This window comes from Vespa mandarinia, chromosome 4 (genome assembly GCF_050613455.1).
Source record: "Vespa mandarinia isolate Hongniang chromosome 4, ASM5061345v1, whole genome shotgun sequence".
In the NCBI taxonomy this organism is placed as follows: Eukaryota; Metazoa; Arthropoda; class Insecta; order Hymenoptera; family Vespidae; genus Vespa; species Vespa mandarinia.
Window position 1 is genome coordinate 9,026,903 of NC_140813.1, and position 24,005 is coordinate 9,050,907.

Consider the following 24,005-nt stretch of genomic DNA (forward strand, 5'->3'; position numbering starts at 1 on the left):
CATATCCATATTATTTATCTAACCCCATTCGACGAAGACGAAGTTGTCCTCGAGGTAGGCCGAAGAACGTGACATTCTCGAAACTGTTTTGCTGGAAAAGGTTATAGAATGAAAGAAGGAAGCCTCAGCGTATTCAAGCTGTCGAGCAATAGGTAGTTCTAGTTTTGTAGTAGTAGTCATCGCGTCGTCGTAAGGGAAAGATCGTACCACAAAGAATTTACATGTAGGAGTTTGAATAATTTTTTCTAAGTTGACTTACCTATCTCATTTATCGGTACGATCGCATTGTTTACGAATACTTAGAAACTCGAATGATAATAAAAAACGTTGAACATGCATAGAATTAGTAATGGTGATGTTACATTTTTCCCAACAACAAGTGTACAAATTCAATCAAGAGAACAGGAAGGAAGGAAAGAGAATTATTTCATAGAGGTAACGTTGATTAATAGCACGTTACTCCGATTTAAATTCATATTAAACAAGATTCAATTTTCACTTTTGTTATTAAAACTTGATCTCTTGCAATACCAACTATGCCTCATCGATGCATTTTTTTAACGTTAATTTCGTAACTTTAGGGGAAAATTAAATTTACATTGCAAATGTATTCTTGGAGATTTTCTTTCCAGGACATTGCATCGACCTGAAAAATGGCTGCCATCCATCCCTTCCAGAAAAGAGAGTTAAACTCGAATGTACTGGATCCTGGACATGTTTCATTATTCTCTGCACTTCAGTACTGTAAAATTATTGACGTAAAAACAAAAATGAAATATCAGCTAAGATCTCATCTTTGTTTTCGCGATTAAAAAAGATATACGGTCATTTTTACGATCGTTCAAACTCCTACAGCCCTTTAAATTGTTAATGTTACGCGTTAAAGATGAAAGAAATAAATCGGACGAAAAAAAAAACGGTCCTTGATTTTTTGCTCGTAAATCATTCTAACTGTTCATTGTACATGTCTAGAGATAATCTATGCGATATCCGGTATATTCCTTATCGTCCTAGTATTTTCATTAATCTTGATGACATCCGACGATGAACTCGAATACATCTGAAGGATAGCATGATTGGGGATTTGCTTCTGGCTTTAAGTACTCTTTATCTGTATTGAGGGTTCAGAATCTTGTTTTATTTAGATATTTATTAAGATTATCATAGGATTCACAGATATAATCATTAATAGAATGTATAATAGATATACGTATATTCTACATATACTTTATTAGTTATAGATTATTTTTTATATCTGTATTTTATATTTTTATATCTTTCGTTTTTTCACATATAGTTTATATGATAGATCTAATTAATACGATTTGTTTAAATGTGAGTTCAAAAATTTCTATATAATAAGGATAGATGTAATCGTTATGTATGGGGATTTCTCGATCAATAGGAGAAAAGGCGCGTTTAGAGTTCAGTTAGTTTTCCGAATGCTTTAGCAACTTCAACTCTAGTGTAGTAGCGTATTAGGAACTACGCATTTATCTAAAGAACGTTTCATTTTTACTAATTTTTATTTTTCTGGTACTACCATCGAAATATTTCACTATTCAAAAGGATGTTTATTAAATTGTTATCTTATTATATTAATTTCTTTGCAGAATAGAAAGTTTCGTAGAAGAGAGCTCGGTTGGATCTCGAAGAATGACAGGATTGACTCGTGACATAGAACCTTTTTTACAAGCTTCGAGACTCTTCGGATGTGGACCACACGTTATAACTGAGGAAGATATTTTAATTACGAGACGTGGCATGATATACACGTTTTTATGGATGTCCATATATTTGAGCACCTGTGTAATCGGCCTCTATTTAATAATCATCGATACTGAACTCGAGTACAAGAGCTTATTGTTGACCTTTGCGAGAACAGGTCTATCTTACATTTGTCTCTTTACCGATGCTATTCTCTCGATTACTTGGAATTGGAAGATTCATGCTGTCTTCGCCCAATTACGTAACTTCGATCGCACCACGAGATTTAACGAACGTCCAACTAAAAACAATAACACTCGTCGCAAGTGCCAAGCTTTAGTTTTAATTACTTTCTTGGTTTGGTTTGCCGTTGGGTATACGAGCTACTGGTAAGATACTCGGGAAATTCTTTTTTACGATATTTTTACGTTCTATGACATTTCATGGCTTCAGAATTATAAGCAACATCATATTCTTATCTATTTATTTCTTTTTTCTGTTTTTATTCGCCATTATATGACGTTAGTTACGTTTTATTGTTTCTTATTTTAACACGGAACTAACCATGGACATCGGATATGTATTTTCTAGGTGATATGTTTATATGATATAAAATAGAACTGATATACAGAAATATCAGTAAATACTAGAATATAAATTCACCGTGTATTTCTTGACAGCTTTAACACAAATTATAATAATTTGCCATATATCTTTTCTCATCGCTTCAATTAATGTTTTTTCATAGTCGCATCGAATTGAATCAGATAGACTTTTTACCTTTAATCTTACTATGTAATCTTCCATTCTTGATTCGTGCGTATTTCTTGCATTTCCTCTTCTTTCTCTCCCCTCCTTCCCCTCTCTCTCTTTCTCTCTCTTAAATTATTGTGAGTATATGCGCGTAGATGTACATGTATATATGTGCATAGTTGCGAAGAATCTGCGCCGATGTTCAATGGGATTACTTATGGGATGGTGAACGCGGCGATATCGATGCAACTATTGAAATTTGTCGGATTGTCTTTTCTCCTCTATCAAAGATTTCGAAAGCTCTGTGAGATATTGTTACTTCCTGAAGGTAAGTTCATTCCCTGACATGCTATTCTAATTTTTTTCATCGAGGACATTCTCTATTTATTTATTTACGCCTTTTATTTGTCACATGTTACGATCGATTCGAAACATAGAACGAGAAAACGAGATCGCTTCTTGTCTTTTCTATTTTCTTATTTTTTCTTTTTTTCTTTTTCTTCCTTTCTCTATTTTTTTCTAGCTTATAAATCTTCATTTTCTTTATCGTAAATGCATACACACATACACATATACACACTATTTGGTTTCCTCTTAAGACGGTAACTGGTCGTGTGATGTCGTTTCGTCACATATCTTAAAGAAAGCTACCAAGCTCGTTTCTAGGTTGACAAGTAATCGATTGAACCCTTTAATGTTCTTCTACACACGTAACATTGATATATATCAAACATTGTGAATGAAGAATTAATGTACGAGACAAGTTTCATTAACGATCTAAGTTTCACTCTTTTATTATGTCTACTTAATGTTTTTTCAAGTTTCCCGAACTCTACAAGATAATATGTATATATTAAGGTACTTCATTTCGAACTTTAATAATGATTCGTTTTCGTTATTATTCCTGGAACAATTTATTTCAATTAACAATTAATTTGAAGCTACTTTATCAGATTAACTTTTAAATTAAATTAAGCGTTAAACGAAGTACCGTTCGGCTGATATGCTATTCCATAAATCTATTGTAAAAACATTTCAAATGGTATGCATGTATATACTAATATCAAGAAAATATATATATTGTTAAGATATATTAACATATATTAACATATATTTCTAACATATATTTACATCAAATATATCTAACTTCTTTTCCACACACGTTTCATAAAATTTTTACCTTTACGCGGGATCACGTGTGTACCAAATTTATTCTATTCTGTTTCCATAATTAAAAATATTTAGTTTCTCTTGTACACGCAATGGGTTTTAATATAATAGTAAATTTACTGATAATAATTTAAAAAAGAATATTTCTACCTCCGAAAATAATTTCTTTTCTACTGTTTTTATCGCATCAGCGTTTTATGTTAACGTTTATTATTTAATACTGCAGATGGAAAGATTATGGTGTTGGAACGAGCGAGAATGAATTTTCGGTTGGAAGAAATATGGTGGTTACATTGTTGTTTGTCAAACGCGACTCAAATTATAAATTCGGTTTACGCGGCTCCACTTTTCTTTTGGATCATCAGTATGTCTTTTAATACTCTTTCAAGACTTTACACGATCAATGGACGTGACGAATTGCCTACTTTGTTACTGGTACGAGAATCCTTGTTGATTTCTGCTTGTGTCGGGAATCTTTTTCTGATCATAGCTATTTGTCATGCTACGGCATCTCAGGTGAGCTTGGTAAAGCTAAAAAAGAATATTCTATTTGAATTTCCATACAAATAATGCTATATCATATTTGATATTTCCAGGCAAACGATGTCGGAAAAATTGCCTTTTCCCCACTTTCCTCAGTCATCGGAAAACGAAATTTCACCCAGGTGATATCTATTGGAAAAATGTCTTCCTTTTAATTTCTTTTTTCAAACATTTTCGTGTTTGTGTTCTGTTTCAATTTAAAAGTTCTCACGATCTTCATAGAAATCGAAGATCTTTCAAGTTCGAATTTCAAGACTATTCTCATTCTACGTATTATTCGTTTTCTTCTAGATTATCGTTGTTCTTCGATAGTTAATTACAGTGAAATAATTAGACCGAAAGATTACTTTTATCAAAGTATTACTTCATGATGTTTGTTTTCGTAGTTCTCTTTTTTTATCTTTCTCTACCTCTGTTTTCCTCTCTCTCTCTCTCTCTCTCTCTCTTTTTCTTACTCTTTGTAACCTTATCGATCTGCTTCTCGTAATTACAGGATAACATCGAGGCTGCGGCATATTTTCAGCTAAGGAAAGTCTATTTTTTCGCTGCTGCCGGCTTGATTCGCATCGATCTGTCTCTTCTTCTTTCCGTAAGACGATACGAAGCTGAGAAAGTTAATATAACTCAGTTTTTTTTTTTTTTTACTTAAAAACATATACCTACATAATACCATATTGTTTTTTCATCTATGATCAATAAATATATCATCTTTATTTTCACAGATAGCTTCAGGAATAATGACATATCTGGTGATTCTACATGCCAATAACGTGTGATCTCCTACATCGAAGATGAACTTCTACGTTGATTCCCACTCTACGATTAATTTTCACGTGACAGAACGTTTTGTTGTTATTCTATCGATGCAACCAATATTATTCGAAAGAAAGAACCACGAGTAGCCGGAAAGAACAAAGTGGTTGGATTAAATGAATCGATTAGTTCGATCTAATTTTCATTTAATAATCATTTATAAGCTTCGTTTCACCACATTAATTATTGTATATATATATATACACACATATATATATATATAAATACATATATCATATATCATATATCATATATCATATATCATATATCATATATTATATGTATATATATATATATATATCATGTATGTGAAAGCAATGTTTTGTTAAAGAAAAACTACGAAAAGAATTTTGAAAGATCGATTAATAAAACATTTTCGTAGTTATTGAAACTATTATTAGTTATTATAACAAATACGACGAACATTCGATAGAATTGTGAATTTCCAAGGATGCCCTTGAATTTCAAAGTCAAGAGGAGGAAGAGAAAAGGAACAAGGAGAAGAACTATGGACAGGGTTGACGAAGTATAGAAAGGATGTTAAAGTTGATGTAGTTTCAATTGGCTTTTGCCATCAAATGATATGTCGCCGTCGTAGACAGAAGCAACGATATCGACGTAATGAGATACCTACGAATTTCGCGCGCTCTATCTCTCTCTCTCTCTCTCTATCTTTCTTTCTTCTACGATAGAAATTGTCGTGTTGGAAAATTCACAAAGCAATAACTTTCGATTTCTCTTTGTTTGTTGAACGTGATTTCAAATTAAACTTATCGATTGAAGAAGGAATTAAATTAAATTCAATATTATGATTACAAGACTAAATAAAAAAATCATTTGATTCTGTTTCACGATGAATGCATTTGTTATTTTTCTTACGGCATGGTAATCGGATGATTTTTTTATTAATTGAAATTTCATCAAATTACACGTACCACGAATAAATAAATTATTGGATCGTAAAGCTATTAAGTTCGTACTGCCTAAATGATGATGTCGACAACTAGTAATGTGTGTTGATGTTATTATATTATAAATATCGTATCTCATTGCGGTGTAATATACATGGTACGATTGGATGCAGAACAATTGATTATTTTTAATTATAGAGTATCTTGATTATAATATAAAAATGCGATAATATTATTTTAATAAAAAATTAATAATACGTCTATTTTATAGTAAATGTATATACAGTTTACAACGAGACACGGTATATATATATATATATATGTATATGTATATACAGTTTACAACGAGATACGATATATATATATATATATATATATATATATATATGTATATGTATATACAGTTTACAACGAGATACGATATATATATATATATGTATATGTATATATATATATGTATTTGTATATATATATATATATATATATATATATATATATATGTATATGTATACATATATTTTGTGGGCGTTTCTATATTCAGAGATAGCCGAGATTAATAAAAAACTAAAAACAGTTCATATTATTATGAAAAATAGTAGTATACAGAATGTTGGTCTTTACTCGGACGTAGTTACGACGTCTCTTTGCCTGTTTTTCTTAAGATAAACTTTATTTATCACTCCGCTGTTCTTTTCTCACGTACGCTCCGTAGCCTTTTTCATCCCCACTCACATTCGTACATATGCATTCGGCTATTCTTATCACTCTTTATCCTATTCCTTGTTTCGTTGCCTATCTCATTCATGCTGCATTCACATTTCACTCTCTCTCTCTCTTCCAATTTCAACTCTTTCTCTATCTTTCATAAACAATGCATCTTACAAAGGGTAGACCATGACTGATTCGACTGCCGACTGATTTTTCTCAACACACACGCACTGAGCTAACTAATGCTAGAACTTTCTATCTTTTTGTCCGACTCTCGATAGACTTACTTATCTCATGCACGCATATAGCTAACTAACTCCAGAACCTTCCATCCCTTGTCTAATTGCCGTTAGGCTTATCTCATACACACATAAACAGGACTAGCAAGCTTTGGAACCTTTCACCTAAAATATATATATATATTGTATATATATATATATATATATATTATATTATATATATATATATATATATATATATATATATATATATTGTAGGTGATATATATTAAGAATATCATGATTATATGTATATATATGTGTAATTACATATCTATTGAATTAAAAAAATCATATATTGCAATAACATTTACATCAATAATTTTTCGATTGAGCGCTGATTCATTGAGCATCGTATTTGGTGAACCACATCGTAAATATTTTTGTAACAAACGATGGTCGTTGAAACAGAAATGTGACTATTAATTCGTATTCGATTTCGTTCTACTTTATGATCATTCAAAGTCGAGCAAAGTAACGTATAAATATATAAGAAAATCCAAAAGTGAAATATTTTGGTTTATTTTTACATTGAAGATCAAGAACGTAAACAAAAGTAAAATTTCAATAAAAATGAATATCACAAAACTTTACATAATTATCAAGCACGTATGTTATCTACATAATTATCAAGTAAGTATGTTATCTGCAGTATATAAAAGAACCAATCATGTGCAATAAGAATTCATGAAAAATTTATAAATTTTTTTTAAATACGTAGAAACATTAGGTTACCCAAAAAGTATCTAATATTAGAATTTTCAATAATAGAAAATACTACTTTTGTTTATTTAGATATAAAATACTGAGGGTGGCTTTATTAACATTACTTATTGGCTAATCCAATGTATACCTATCGAAAAACGATTCATAAATAATTCGAGCCAATAAATAATGTTAGAATTTTGTGTACAAAATACCAGTGTTGTTTATTTAAAGATATGCAATTCTGAAAATGGTTTTGTTAACATTATCTATATATTGGTTAATCCAATATATTTCGATTGGAGAACTATTCGCAAATAATCTTGAGAAGGTGTCGATATAAAAGATCTTGATTTTCGTTATGAAAGCGCGAAGGATGAAGAAGAGACGAAAAGATGAAAGACGCAGGCGCGTTCTCGGCTATGAGGTGTAGGTGGGTTCGTTTATACGAGTACGTCGGCGCCTTCGACACCTTCGGCGGGAGTCACGATTCTATTCCCTTCAGTATGCCACGATTCTTCTTTCTGTTTTGTTGTCGGCGACAACGAACGAAAAAATTCGTGGCACGCGTTGAAATAATAACGGTCGGTCATCGTGAATAAATTTTGTTTTATAAATCCTATTTTTCTTTTTATTTTTTCTTCTCCACTATTTATTTCAAACGAGACAGAAAAAAAGAGAAAAGAGAGTGAAGAGAGAGAGAGAGAGAGAGAAAGAGAGAGAGAGAGAGAGAGAAAGAGAGAAAGAGAGAGAGAGAGAGAGAGAGAGAGCAAAAAAAGGGAGAGAGAAAAGAAACCATAAAGAAATCGAAATTTCTATGAAGGACCTTGCGATAAAATTAGGATCTACCGAAAATCGAACATGGCGATCGTAGAGGAAGAATTTCTCTCTTTTAATTTTGGTGATGACGGTGATTAGTTTAATGGACCTGGGAAAGATTCTGCGATTATTATAAATGTATATGATGTGTGTATTATTATCGATTGAGGTAAAATTATACCATTATGTTGCGTCAGTGTAAGATAGTGTTCGCTAAAGTGCAATGTTGAACATAAGTTTATAATGAAATTGATATGCGTTATCTGTTATCTGAGGAAAAATTGAGTAACATTTGTTGTGATTTTGTGATTTTGTATAATGTTGAGGAAAAAGTTGTCTTTTCAATTTTATTACGTATCTAATATTTGTTATATAAAAGATATTTAACCCTCATTTATGTTATAAATGAGTAAGTAATTAAGTTCTCCTGGTAATAATGAAGTTACATGATACACAAAAAGATAAAAAAGAATGTATATATATAAGATGTATATATATATATATATATATATATATATATATATATATATGAATACATATATACGGAGAGAGAGAGGGAGAGAAAGAGAGGGGAAGAAAGAGAGAAAGAGAGATACATATATAATATCCATGGATGAAAAGTTCTAACACGAAATTAAATTTTGTCGATATTGGTAAAATATGAAAAAAAAATCGATATTTTACTTTATTTCTTAGTTCTTTTGTGAAAAAACTTTTTCCACCGGTGAACCTTCGTGGAGTTTTATTTATTTATCGATGAATCGTTTACGATATACATATTTTAAATTAATTAGATATTACGCACTACAATTTTAAATGAAATGGAAGACAAAAGAAGAAAGAGAGCTAATCCGATATTATCACGTCAATCAAATCAACTGTATAAATTGAATATATTCGAATCTTTATTAAAACAAGTTCTCTCATATATAAGGAAATTGGAAAAATTACAATGAAATCAGACATGATCAGATTGTAAAAAACTTTGTTAAAATACATTGCATTTTAAATTGTACAAACATAAGTACTTGGAGATTTATAGTACTAAGATCAAAACAAAAAGTATTCCATGTTCATTTTTTCGTTTAGTCAATCGATGATTTTTTAAAAATCTTTTTCGATACCTATCGAGTTTTTTAAATTGCTTTTAATCCAATTGATCTTAATAAAGGAGTATAAAAAATTTCATTTCGATTTTCATTCAATTAAGCATGAGAATTTTCTTTTAAAGAAGCAATCATTTTAAAATTAATGATCTTTTAATAATATTCTCTAACGAATCGACAGAACAAAGAAGGAATTACTAGAAAAAAGAAAAGAAAGAAAAAAGGCGCGAGAAGTGCGTACTATCGGGATGAAAATTCACTTCCATTAAAGAAGAACTTGACGTTTAATTGATCGCGAAAGAAAGAATGGAATATAACGAAGCGTACAGGACTCGAGTGTACTTCCTATTAAAGTTTGAACAATACGTTGACAAACGTATGAGTAATAATGGAAGTCAAAGAATTCTATTATCTGTCATATTGAGTTTAGTTTTGAAGAATTTCGACGATATGACGTCAAGACGAAAGTAACGCTTGCACTCTAGCGAATTATATAAATATATATATATATATATATATATATATTTTTTTTTTTTTTTTTTTCTTTTAATATTATACTTGCCAAGTCCTCGAGAAATTCGAGTAAAAAGAAAAGAAGACGCATATTCATTTCCTGATGTTCTTTCAGACGAATCGCATGTTAAAAGATTTCTTTGGGATTTTATAATTTAAAATACATCTGGTGTGTTTTGCTTCTTTTTCAGTCAACCGCATCTACTTTACATATTTTTATACGGAGTATCCATAAGAAATATAATTTTTCTCGAAAGAAAGAAATCCGAGAATTAATTTAATTAAAGAAAATTAGTAATTAACGTCCACTGATTACATTTTCTATATATCTTGAACTTGATCACTATTTTATTCTATTAACTAATTGTAAATCGAATTGATACGTAACTCAATTGAATACTTCCGTTTAATTCCATTTAATCATTTACCATAAGATTATTTACTTCAAGAATATTTTATACATGTGTTTTAGTTATTATTAGTGCTTACGATAATTCATTTAAACTTTCAATTATTTTTAGATATTTCTTAATAATTTTTGTCCGATCACGTCTTCATCTTCTAACAAATATTCATAAGTTCATCATCGAATCATTAAACCTTTTCCTTTTTTTTCTTTTTTTGTGAAAATAGACACGCCACCTTTTGGCTACACCCTTCAAAAGAAAAATGTCGAAGGTGAAAGGATCTTTAGATATACTCGAAAAACTACCGATGTTTGTATTGCGGTAGCTGAAATTTTCTTTGGATTATCTTGATCTAATCTCGTGGGAAAGAATCTGAGAAAAAGAAAAGGAAAAGAAAGAGTCAAAGAAAGTCTTGAATGTGGATAATGGTGATTATCTCTTGGGATACATAGGAAGTATCTTACCTACGGGAATAACAACTATGACACGTTCGCTACGCGATTCTTTTTGGTTTGATGCTGGAATATATAATGGGAGTACAACAACGATGTCAACGTCAACGACATCGACTATAACGCCGTTTGTTGGCACAACCATGACGACGAATTCTACAACTGCTACTTTTGTATACGATCAAAATGCAATTGTAACCAATATGATGTGGGAACTATACGATAGTTTCAATCATGTACAACCGAATTATTTGCTAATTACTCTTTATGTACCGGTTATCGCATTAGCTGTCACAGCCAATGCACTCGTCATCGCCGTTGTCTTCAAGTATCATTATATGAGAAGGTATGTTTTTTTTTTTTATTATTTCTGTCAATTCATGAAAATAACATCTATGAACGATATACTATAAAAATATAATTGGATAATTTATTTTTTTTTATCGGATTTTGATTCATTAGCTGTAAATATTTATGAAAGTATTACTAAAATCTGAATCAAAAGCGTTACTAAAAATTATTTTATTGGATTGTTCGTGCATTATGTTATGTGATTTTACTTATAACAGAATAATAAAAACTGTCATAATAAGTTCACATAAACTTATCAATTATAAACTGTATAATGTGACGATATAATATACCGACAGCATGGAAACATAAAAACATAAACAAAAAAAAAAAGAAAAATAGATCTTTTTTGTTTTTCGTATATATGAAGATTAAAGACAAATGACGTATTGAGATATGTATTGACAGGTTAATAAAGATATTATTTTTTTATCTGTAACTCATACACCAGAGAAAGTAACTGATTGTCAGTCGAACAAAGTATAATTGAATAATTTTATGGAAATTTGTACATATTATTTTCGATTGAAATACATCGAAGAAAAACGGAAGAAGATTCTACCGTTATCTTGAAGCTAGATAAATGAAGATACAAGCGCTGAATGTGCATGGAGATGAATGAGTGAAAAGAGGAAGAGAGAGAGAGAGAGAGAGAGAGAGAGAGAGAGAGAGAGAGAGAGAAAGAGAGAGAAAGAGAGAGAGAGAGAGAGAGAGAATAAGAGGAAATATAAGGGGAGATCGTCAAACTTTATTTATTTTCGATCATAAGTCAATGTTTATCTAAATCCACGTGAAAGAAGAGTAAAAGATAAAAAAGATAATGTTTTTTTTCTCACAATCAGAGTCTATTTTGTTCTCTTTTCCTTTCTTTTTTTCTTTGATGTCGTAGCATAATAGCAAATAGAAGATTTTATTTCATCAGTGATATAATTTACTCCACGGATGTTTTCTTTCTAAATATTATTGATCGTTTACTTGATGTTTATCTAATTAAATCCATATGGAAAAGGAAGAAAAAAAAAGAGAAAAAGATCTTTTGTCATAGTCTTTCTTCATATTTTTTCTTTTTTTTTTTTCGTTTGATGTTGCAACAATAATAAATAAAGAAGTTACTTACATTTAAATTAAATTTCGTAGAAATAATTATTTTACTGATATTTTATTCCTAGAATATTATCTATCTTTTATTTAGTTCGTGACATACCCTTTCTCGTTGTTTGTACGTATCAAACGATATTAATAATTGGTAGAATTTTAAAGGACAGGTGATGTCTTTATATTTATTGTCTAATTAACAGAATATTTACTTTTGAAGTAAATAACATTGCGCTTTTGAACAGGACGATTAATTACAAAGGAGAATTTCATATCCGAATAGTATGAATTATCGGAATAAAACATATCTCAATACACAATTACTTTGATAATAGGATAAGATTTTGACAAGTGAGAAAATCGATTTATGAGACAATTGTAATTTAACCGTTTCAATGTGATGGATTTTTAAAAACTTTTGATTAAAACAAAGCATCCCGGTAGCGCTTGTATCAATACATATCGATAGATCCGAGCACATCATTAATTGAATCGATGATTATAAAAGTGATCTAACAATAAGTTAACAATAAAAACACAAAAAAATAACGGTCATCGCTATAGAATTATGAGATAAACTAATTTTTTTGTTAATTTTAACTTATTGTTAAGTCACTTTCATAATCACCAACTCAATTACTCAACACGTTCCGATACTCTGATACATTTCGGCATGAAATGTGAAGCAGGGCGATTAAGTATTTGAGTTTTTCTCAAAATATTTTTCTTTTTTGGAATTTTTTTATACTAAATTTCGTACATTTCTCAGAGAATCGAATGACTTCTCTTCTTGCCAAAAAAAATATCTTTCTCGTAACTGAAGGCTTTTTCTACATGTGTTTTTCTCGCGTTCTTGTCTCTTATTTTTTTCTCTTCCTCTCATTCTTTTCATAAAGTTAATATGATAGATAGTAAATGGATTTAAAGAAAAAAGAATTAGGAACTATTTTTTTGTGAAAAATTTCATATAATAAGTTTTTAATAATTAAGTTAGTGAATTTTGCCTAAATGAATTATCGTTGAGTCATGAATCAGTCTGTGTCAGTTACATGTAGAGATTCTTAAGCGATTAGTATTCGATGAACGATGGAAGAGAAAATTTCTCGATAAAGAACTTGTAGGATGTAGAAGTATTTGAGGATGCAGAAGGCAAACTGTAAAGTGCTTATTTCCGACCGCGGCGGGTGCATCGTTCAAATAAACACTACGTACGCATTTATAATGGACGCACGAATGAACGAACAGAATAACGTTGAAGCAAACACATTGCCGCTTATTTTTCGAACGAAAATTATCGCCTTTGCTACGAAGTCTCCATTTCGTCTCGTCGTCTCAGCCGTCGGTGAAACTACTTTTACATTAACCACACCATTTGGCCTATACTTTTTTTTCGTTAAAGATAACAACAGTGAAATAAGAAGTTACGATAGTCCTTACGAATTAAAACATTTTCATTATTGTCGTTCGATCGTTGATTGAATACGAAACAAAATTTTTATTTCGCAAATTTTATGAAAAATCAATTAATTTGTTGTTCGCTTATTATGAAATCGAATGGATCAATAATAAATTTCACGACGTTTAAATGGAATAAATTTTTTTACACGATATTACAACGGCTAAATTATATTCTATGCCCAATAGAAGTTGTTCAGGTAGAAAAGTATTAGTATATACGTTTTCATGGATACCACACAATTCGATATCAAACGAATTACTATTTCAATTTTTCGAGTGGAAGAAATAGGTTACATATTGGATTATAAATTGTTTTTATTTATTTTTTTTTAATTTTATTTTATCATTTTCTATATACGTATATACGTATGTACATATATATTTGATAGAAAACCCAATGATCAATCGATCGTTTGTTTGATTTGTTTTATATAATTGTTAAATCGTTTATCTTGTTCCTGAATTGAAATGTTATTTTTAGTTTAAATTAATATTGTCCATTATTAAAAAGTAATTTTTACGTACTCATTCTTTCGAATAATTTATTCTTAGATAGATATAAATTTAAAGAGAAACGATAATATTATTCAAAAGTCGAAAAAACGAGTCACAGAAAATTACATCAATTTATTGTATCTATTAATGCAAAATTCAATACACGAGTATACTATAAACACCATACCTCTATTTGTTATAGTCAACCTCGCATAGGATCTATTCTATTGACTCTCTGTATTCACTCCATGAGTTGAATTTTATCGCTTGTCATTCTAATGAAGATATACATACACACATAAGCAACTATTCTTTTGTTTACAGTGTTACAAATTATTTTGTGGTGAATCTATCCGTGGCTGATCTATTAGTGACTACGATTTGTATGCCAGTTGCGGCCAGCCAAGCAGTCTCGATTGTCTGGATTTATGGCGAAGTTATGTGTAAATTGTCCTCATATCTACAAGGTAAGTTTATTCAAGCTTTACGATTTCGTCTCTATCATCAAATTTCTATTTGATAAACCGATTAAAATACTTCAATCGTTGACGAATTTAGTCTTTAAATGACATGAAACATTTAAGGCCCGATTGAAATAAATTAATTATACACAATATATATTTTCTCTTTTCGATTATTCATACGAAAGAGGAATAATATATTTCGTCCAAAATTCGATTATAGTCACAAATATAAGTTAAATTTATTAAATATACATTTACATTTTATCATGTGGGCTCCTTCGTCTTCGTGGGAATCCGCGAAACGATCGTCTTCATCTTTTTTCCATAAATCCATCATGATTGATCTTGATAAATAAACCGAGTTAAGTTGAATTAAAAGTTAAAAGAGTTTCTTAGTAATATCGACCAACAATTAATTAAAAAGATTCCATTGTATTTCTCATGCGTAAATAAATTCATTGAAATATTTCTTTTGAAATTCTTTTCATTTTGAAATAAAAGAAAATAGGATTGATCGAACTTATTCTTGTATGTCTATATATACTAATAACTTTCTTATAAAAGAGAATGAATGAACGTTATTTATTTACATATTTAATATTCATTATTGTAAAGCGAAATAATAGAAGAAATAAATGAATATCGTTCGTAAAATTCATCCTTTGTTTTCTGGCGCATGCGCAATTCATCTTTCATAGAAAAAAAATATTTTCAAAGATTCATGATGAATGTTAAATATTATATAATATAATTCCTTTTCCGGTAATATGGAGTTTGACTGATACGATGCGATTCATTGTTGACTTTGTTCTCTTACATCTTGAGAACGGATGATCTATTAGCAAATATTTAAATAGCGTCAAATTCTACGATACAATATATATTTTCCATATACGTAATTATATTACTCATAATAACATAAACAATAAGAAATATTTCAAATGTTCTTAAAACGATCGTAAATCATTTTCTATTGAGTTTCATAACTTCTTTTTTTTATCGAACTTATTTTTCCCTCTTTATTTTATACATTTGCGAACCTGATGATAATCGAACGTTAGATTTATATACATTATAAAAATTACTGAACTTTTTTTTATATATTTTTCTTTCCATTAGCTTTTTGTTCCTTTCTTATTATTATCATTATTTAATGAATATGATACTATCATATCATACTCATTTAGTTTCCAAGGAAATCTCGGCTGAGATTTAAAAGCTCGTCGAAAATTGTTTCTCTTTAATGTAGCTGCTAATCATGAAAGAAAAAAAAAAAAGAAAAAAAAAGAAAGTATAAGAAATATCTATCATGGAACTATTCTAAGGTAAAGTCGAGATGAGGTAACATAGTTCGTAATATACATATGTATATATACACACACACATATATATATATACATACATACCAAATATTATATTTTTCCTCCTGACCTCGTTTGTCAGTAAAATCTCAGTCATCGTTATCTGGAAGTTATCTATTGAGAAAATGTTTATTGTTAGAATATACATTATACTCTCTCTTTCTTTTTCTTCTTCAATGCGAGTTACAGACGAAAGTTGGTTAATAGCGAATGACTTGAAATATTGGTTCAAAATGTGCATTTTACCAACCATGAAATTTTCTCCCATGCTTCGTAGTTGTACGATTTGTACGATTTGGCGTAGCTTTTTTAATGTTAGTTGATTAAAAAAATTTTTTTTAATTGCTCTTTTTACGATTGACAAACAAATAAAAAGAATAAGAAAGAAACAAAGAAAAAGATAGAAAAATAAAAATAATAATTACTAGAATGAAAGTCATCAACAGATTCGTAAATATATTTTATGTAATTTTATATAGCTAAATTTTCCAATTGGTTACAATTTTACAAATATACCTATTATACCTGAATTCTTTCATACCGCTAAGCTTTTTTAACAACTTAAAAATAATATCATGCAATCTCGTAAAGGGAATGAGGCCACGTAAAATAAATTTTCACGGGTGTATTATACTCTGTTATCTAGAGCAATCGATAAATATTAGAACGATAAAGAAAGGAAGTTGATCCTTGACGATTAATCGACTAGTACATAATCGAAGCTGGTTTTTCAGGTGTGGCCGTTGCTGCTTCGGTATATACAATTACTGCGATGAGTATCGATAGGTACCTAGCTATACGAAGTCCTATAGCTTTTCGACGAGTATTCAATCGAAAGAGTACCGTAGTTGTCATAGTTATTTTATGGCTAGTAGCTTTGAGTATCTTCGTTCCTCTATTACAAGGGGTAAGTTTATTATTATTATTTTTAATAACTTTGCAATCGAGTTAATTAGTTTTATCTGTTTTCCTTTTATAATTCCATATATAATAATTTTGAACTCACACAATTATACATCTGCGTTATTATATGTATGTATGTGTGTGTGTGTGTGTATGAATTAAAATATTATTTCATTTCATCGTCATAAGGCAACTTATTGTTATATCATTCTTTTATCATCAAGGAGTTCATTTATGGCAGTTCGCAATTTCTTATTTTCAAATGTATTATACTTAAATTTATTTTGAAATGAGAAACAGTTATATAATAATTAGAAAAGTTTGTAAAGTAATTGTATCTTTTCTCATCACGTTTTTACAAAAATTTCTACATTATCTTATGCATAATGTAATTTTGTAATTCCATATCACGTTAAGTTTTAATATGATAAAGTTTTTTTTTTCTTTCTTTCTGTTATGTTATAGAACCAAAATATGAAAACAGATTTTATACAAAATTTGAAGTAAAAAAAGACAAAAATAAATATTAACAATTATAAATCAAATAACTTATTTTCAATGCCATATAAATATTATTAAGAGTTATACTGAATATTAATAATAGTCTATCACAAGAAGAAGAGATTACATTAAACGAAATTTCTTGAGAAACTGTATACAGCAAATCCTTTAAGTGTTCCAGGAAAAAATTACTTTTTCTTATAATCCTAAAGTATCTTACGTTTGCATTTCCTATTTTAAAAAGATCACTTGATGAAAAGATTATTATAAATGATAACTATTAAAAATACTAAAACATATACGTTTTATAATCCAAATACATATAAATATTGTAACTTCAAAGTTCAAAATCGTTTGTTTTCTTTAAATAAAATATAATAAAGATTTTAATTATAAAATTATTAGTTCATTTATAGTATATGTTTGTTAGTTTCGTATTAGTATAGTATTATTAGTATAGTTAGCATAGTATTAGTTTGTTAGTTATATAAAGTTTTATTATATAAAAAATAAGAACTGATTTGTAAAAGATTTTATTATCATAGTATGAAAAACTTTTATTATCGAAAATAACACACGAATTTTAATGGTCGATTGATAAAAACCGACACTTGATCTTCTGATAAATTTGAAAGGATGGCCGTAAATAAAAACAGAATCCTGTATTTATCGATATTCACCAATAGATTTATTTATACAAAATTTGTATTTTATTTCGCTTTGACAGATGACTCTCCAAAGCCCTGGGATGGAACTTGTTAATATTACTTTTCATGGTTCCTGGGCGCTAAAGGAGAATTTTTCACGCAACGATACACGCGCTTCCCGATTGCCGCCGGCTTTCTACATCTGTTCGGAAGATTTGAATCCGCTTGATATAGAGCCTGATTTATTCGGTACCGCCTGCTTTATTTTAGTTTATGCTATTCCTGGTACGTACTTTCTTACAAGTTATATTTATCATATTGAGAAACAAAAGACAACGATAAACGATGAAATATAAATAAGAAAATGACCGAGAGTAAATTTTAGAATGAGTATCTCTCTTTCATACACACACACAAAAGTCGCATGTAAAAATGAATCAAAGATGAGAAATATATACAATGAAGTTTCATTTTCTTATCAAAGATTACGTAAAATAATATTATTGTGTTATGAAATTTATATATAAGATAATTTTTCATGAAAATCGATACCTCTTTGTCTCGACGTTTCGATTTCAATTATCTCTTCCTTTGCCAGGTTTCGTCGTGATATTGGCCTACTCTATGATGGGTCGGACCCTTTGTGCTAGGAAACCGCCGTTCGATTGTGACAGTGTCAAGGGTAGTGCTAGCTCTCAACAAGTTAGTAAAGAATAAAGTTTTCTTTCTTTTTTTACTGGTTTGCTGTATTTGAGTTTAACACACGATTGAATGTTTGTCGTTCGGATTACAATACCCGTTGATATCTTATACGTCAATTCGCTTGTAAACACGTACTTCTTCATATCCATATAATTATGTTTATATACCAAATTAGAAAAAGAGATATAAACATACATTCATAAATATACACAATCCAAATATTCTTTTTACTAGTAACTGAAATATATATTTATAATTTTCTAATAAACTGAAATATAAATATATATTTATCAGTTTACTGAAATATATATTTATATTTATACTTCAGTCTATATTTCGGCCGTGAGTCCCATTTAAAGTTCTTTTTTCTTATTTATTTATAAAAAAGGAAAAAAAAAGATTCAATCTTAGATGAACTAAAATTAGAGATGTATGATACAGGAGCGCTCGGAAAATTTTATCTTGGACAATTCTCATATCTAAACCGGCCTGAAAGCCAACGAGCGGGAAGAAATGTGTCTCGAGTCATAAACATGTTTGAAGCTCAGATATTCTTTCATATTCCATGTGTATGTATTATTTACGATGACGTCAAAAAAGAAACGATTCGGTCTCGTATCACACTTGTGGACTTCATTAAAGGCTATTCAAAAAAACAAATATAAGATGACATAAGTTTTATGTATGAACTATCATTCATGATTCTTTTTTTCCTTCTTCATTAATTTTTTGTTTTGTTTGTTTGTTTGTTTTTCTTTTTTTTTTTTTTTTTATCTTTAAACTAATTTATTTTCTTTGATATTTTTATTGAACTGTTTCTAATCATGTAACACGACGATAAGCCTCTTTCCTCATTCTTTTCAATGAAACGGATAAATGTGATAGTCGTCTTATTTAATAGAGACGGTAACGACTTCTAACTGTTTGATTGTAGAACTTCCGATTGGTACGTGAGAGAAGACGAATCGCTTGGATATTACTGCTTCTCGCAGTGCTTTTCGCCCTTTGTTGGCTTCCTTACAATGTTCTTAGACTGCTCATCGATCTGAAAATGATCAGTGAGTTTTTTGTTTTGTTTTGGATAAAAGTATTTATTTGCTTCGACAAACCTAACTTGCGTTGATAATGAGTTTCAAATGAAAAGCGTTTGACAATCGGGTCAATGTGAAACGATTTATTCATTGGATAAGATCAAAACACACATACTTTATATTGGAATTTATTTCATCCTCGAATTTTAATTCGAAATTGTTCAAAAGCTTAACGAAATATTCTTATATAAATTTTTTGACATCGACTCTCTATTAATTGTTATTTATCCATAACATATATTACTAATATATTTTGTTGACTATTCGAATTTGTAATCAACATCCAAATGAATGCAACAGTATATCAATTTATTTCATTGTGATTCAAATAATCAAAAAACTTTGGAAACATACTATTTTCTATTAATCATTTAAGCATAGAATATTTATTAAATATATATTTTGTTAATTACCAGAGTTTAATCAGTTATTAAGCAAATATATTATCAACATAATAATATACTATATAGTTTTTGTTATTATCTCTATATATTACTAGTATGATGAACGAAATATTAATTTATCTAATGTTAACGTGAATATCTATATAAAATAGTTTTCATTAAAAATTAAAAAAACGAATGATTTCTATAGAGAAGTGATAGCCTTTAAAAAAAATGTTAAATAAATTTGATACTATTCACAGAAAAAGGAAAATCGGATGTCCTGTCCTACTGTCTCTTCCTAGGACATGCGAATAGTGCTCTCAACCCCGTCCTCTACTGCTTTATGACACGCAATTTTCGAAGAAGTGTTGCAGAGATTCTTCGACGTGGATCACGTGGATTGGTTCGTCGTAAGCTACGTCGTAAAGTAAGCATAGTTGATCCAGTCTGTTAGAGCATATTTTAAATGAATGATTTACGTTGAACGTGTAGTGAAACTTTTATCTTCGTAACAAATATTAAAGAAAGATTAAAAGAAAAAAGAAAGAAAGAAAAAAAAAAGAAAGAAAGAAAGAAAGAAAGAAAGAAAGAAAGAAAGAAACGTCAGAATCCTTTCAGTACGTGAATGAATTTCAATTTATTTTTAATTTCTTCGAAAGCTTTCTTCAAACTTCGTTTAATAACAATTTTTTTTCTTCTATCATTGGAATTAAGTTTCTTGGAATTGAAAAAAGCTCTCGAAATTTCTTGTAACACGTAAAAGGTATATAGAAAGCAATTAACGTTCTATAAATTTGTCATCAAGTACGAAATGAAGAAAATTTAATGAGAAGATGGATACTATTGACGTTTAAGTATAATGTATATCCCGAAGCAATTAATTTCTTACTTTAGGAATTTTCTCACTATATGACTAATTATATAAGGAATTTTCATTCCTCTGTCTTATATTATCTTGTTGATTTTATTTTAAAATGAAAAATATCAGTATGTTGTAGTAATGTTTGTATATTCGCTATATACAAATATGTTACAAGTGTAATAAAATAATATCTCATCGTTATAATTATTTGTAAATAATGAAATCTGAAAACGATGAGAAAGAGAGAGAGAGAGAGAGAAAGAGAGAAAGTATATGTGATGCATGTATGTATGCGTGTGTGTTAAAAAGTTCTCAGAGTTAATTATTTATTATTCTATAATAATTACATATAATGGATATTTAATATTTATCTAAATTGAAAATCACTTATTTTTTAATAAATCTTTTGATTTTTCATTATTTACAAATAACCGTAATGACAAGAAAGCTATCATTATTATTTCCTTGCTTGCTTTTAAATAAATATCACAAGCTAGATATCTTTATTACATAGAAACATTAATGCCTTCCAATAACAATTCATTATAAGATAAGCATAGAGAGATATAACAAACAAAGTTTCTCCAATAATGCCATTTATGACTGCAGATATATCTTAATTATACTAATTCTCAGTAATATCTTTTATTTGGAAATATCAACGAAACACAATAAATTCGTGATTTGATATTCGAACTATTTGAATACAATACATAAAAATACACTAGTTTATATTCGTTCTGGATTTTTAATGGTCTTTATTAATTGTAAAACTATCATTTTAATTCCTCTTGTTATTTATTTTTAAGAGAATAATCTTCCTTTTAATAACGGATGAAATTCTATATATCCACATTTTTCTTAGATTTTTTTTTTGAAAAATATATTTGAAGTATGCAATGATTTTCATTGAGACCACTGTTCTAAGTGCAAAATTGATTTCTTGTTATTTGTTATATTAAAATCATTGTTTTTACGTTTTCCAGATTAGTCGAACATTTCGGATTTAACGATTGGATCGTAGATCAATTTGTCTAGACATTTGAGGATTTGCTAGGATTAAAGAGGATACTGTGAAGATGAATAAAGCTTTGATATTAAAACATTGAATTTGTATCAATGAATATGTAGACATATGTATGCCTGTGTATATATGTAGATACATTTATCTTACGAAACTAAAATTACGAGTGAGATTTCGAATTATCTAATTTGATTTGACCATTTAAACTTTGAATTTTTGTATATATATATATATATATATTAATTTATATATATATATATATATATATATATATATATATATATATATATCCTTTTTCCTGAGACAGGGAGAAAGAGAGAGAGAGAGAGAGAGAGAGAGAGAGAAAAATTTTAAACCGATATATCATTTCGTTGGTATTTCTCTACGAAATCTTCTTTATCTTTTTCTGTATTTTCAATTTATCCATTCACCGTGAACTGTTCTGCTTTTTTTCAAGAAAAGTGGATGATGCAAAAAAAGCTCATGCATGTTTTCAGCAGTAAAGACTTTTTATACACCTTTCGATTTTATTTTTTTATGTTGAAATCTTAAAAATCAATTCGAAAATTATTTTAAAGAAATGTAACTAAGCGTGTGAAAATAATTGAAAGAAAATAATCATTAATTTTTAACTGTTTTGTTAAATACAGAACGAAATATGTATATTTAATTAAACGATAATGTTTATACCCGGTAAAAATGAAATAATAAAGAGAAACGATATTTAACTTTTTCTTTTACTTTAAAAAATTTCATTTTTATCGCTTTCTAATTTTTTATATTCAAATGAAATTTTTAGAAATCAGATAATGATCTGATAAAAATTAAATTACGTTGGAATAAAAACTCGGATGGATATACGTAAAATAGATCGTGTTATTTTCAATGCTCTTTCTCTATCATTTTATTTGAGAAAATATCTTTTTTGTAAGATATTGTTTTCGCAAGAATGGATTTGCCAATATTTCGTTTACCGAATATCATTTTGCAACGGTATCAACCTTGAGTTCAATTTATCGTTGTAATTTTATCGACAACAGAAAAAACATTAATAACAAATTTATCACTGTGGATGTCTTGCATACAAAGAAGAATCTTTCTTTTTCAATAAATTTCGTGAAAGAAAAACAAGAAAGTTCAATGTTATTATTTCGCAAGAGAAATGAGTGAAATTGTTAGATTGAAATCACGAGACAGTGATAATAATACCGAAAAATTATTATTTGTTCTTAGTTAGAACTTAGTCAATAAAATTGTTATTGCATAGTTATTTGATATGTTTGTCTGTCAACTTTTTCTTTGTTTCTTTTTTTTTCTTTTTTTGTTTTCTTTAGCTTTTTTTTTATCTCTTTCTCAATAATTTTAATCTTTCCTCTCAAAGTTACTTATACACAATCGGCTCAAAGTTTTCGTACACAGACCAATTAAAAAGTTTGCTCGGATCCTTAAACCAGATTCGTGATTAAGTGATCTCTACATATAAATTATTTAACAGGACAATTAAAGAACGTTACATACGAGAAAACCAGCAATTTATAAAATTTATCTCTCATTGACAAATCTACGATTATGACATATATCTGTTTGTAGAGTGACCTGTTTTCAATTAATGCATAACGTGTCATGTCTCTGAATATGCACTATCTCGTCGGACGATATGTGTCAATAGAAATTGATGAAGGAAAACGAAATGTTAAGCTCGTATCCGTAGACGATGTAACACAATACGAATGTTATCTCGTTTAGCGATCAATTTTCTTCGTGAGATACATTTAAAATC

The 24,005-nt window shown here is 28.8% G+C and overlaps 2 protein-coding genes across 5 annotated transcripts in view; both read left to right on the top strand.

Annotated features, from left to right (window-relative positions):
* Positions 1-293: 293 nt before the first annotated feature.
* Positions 294-4,990, top strand: Gr10 (gustatory receptor 10). Its single transcript, XM_085656515.1, has 7 exons — positions 294-435; positions 1,614-2,096; positions 2,640-2,788; positions 3,857-4,146; positions 4,227-4,295; positions 4,667-4,762; positions 4,896-4,990. The coding sequence occupies exons 2-7, from the start codon at positions 1,657-1,659 to the stop codon at positions 4,947-4,949; spliced, it is 1,098 nt and encodes a 365-aa protein (XP_085512641.1). The 5' UTR covers positions 294-435; positions 1,614-1,656; the 3' UTR covers positions 4,950-4,990.
* Positions 4,991-8,082: 3,092 nt separating this feature from the next.
* The window catches only part of LOC118443213 (orexin/Hypocretin receptor type 1-like), a 29,930-nt gene continuing 14,007 nt past the window's right edge, over positions 8,083-24,005 (top strand). For 2 of the 4 annotated variants that reach the window (XR_014982021.1, XM_085656247.1), the window contains exons 1-8: positions 8,083-8,576; positions 10,660-11,231; positions 14,609-14,751; positions 16,844-17,016; positions 18,241-18,445; positions 18,759-18,862; positions 19,797-19,920; positions 20,600-20,766. Coding sequence is in view for 3 of the 4 variants with exons in the window: in XM_085656247.1 (XP_085512373.1) it covers positions 10,915-11,231; positions 14,609-14,751; positions 16,844-17,016; positions 18,241-18,445; positions 18,759-18,862; positions 19,797-19,920; positions 20,600-20,766 (1,233 nt within the window). In the remaining variant the exon portion in view is untranslated. Of the gene's footprint in view, positions 8,577-10,141; positions 10,196-10,659; positions 11,232-14,608; positions 14,752-16,843; positions 17,017-18,240; positions 18,446-18,758; positions 18,863-19,796; positions 19,921-20,599; positions 20,767-24,005 lie in introns of all 4 variants that reach the window. The other 2 variants (XM_085656248.1, XM_085656249.1) reach the window with 2 other exon arrangements.

Bases quoted from the DNA above. Each gene is read 5' to 3' on its own strand.
- Gr10 (XM_085656515.1), top strand. From the start codon at position 1,657: ATGACAGGATTGACTCGTGACATAGAACCTTTTTTACAAGCTTCGAGA. The intron at 4,147-4,226 runs GTGAGCTTGGTA...TGATATTTCCAG, and splicing joins GTCATGCTACGGCATCTCAG to GCAAACGATGTCGGAAAAAT. The intron at 4,296-4,666 runs GTGATATCTATT...TCGTAATTACAG, and splicing joins GAAAACGAAATTTCACCCAG to GATAACATCGAGGCTGCGGC.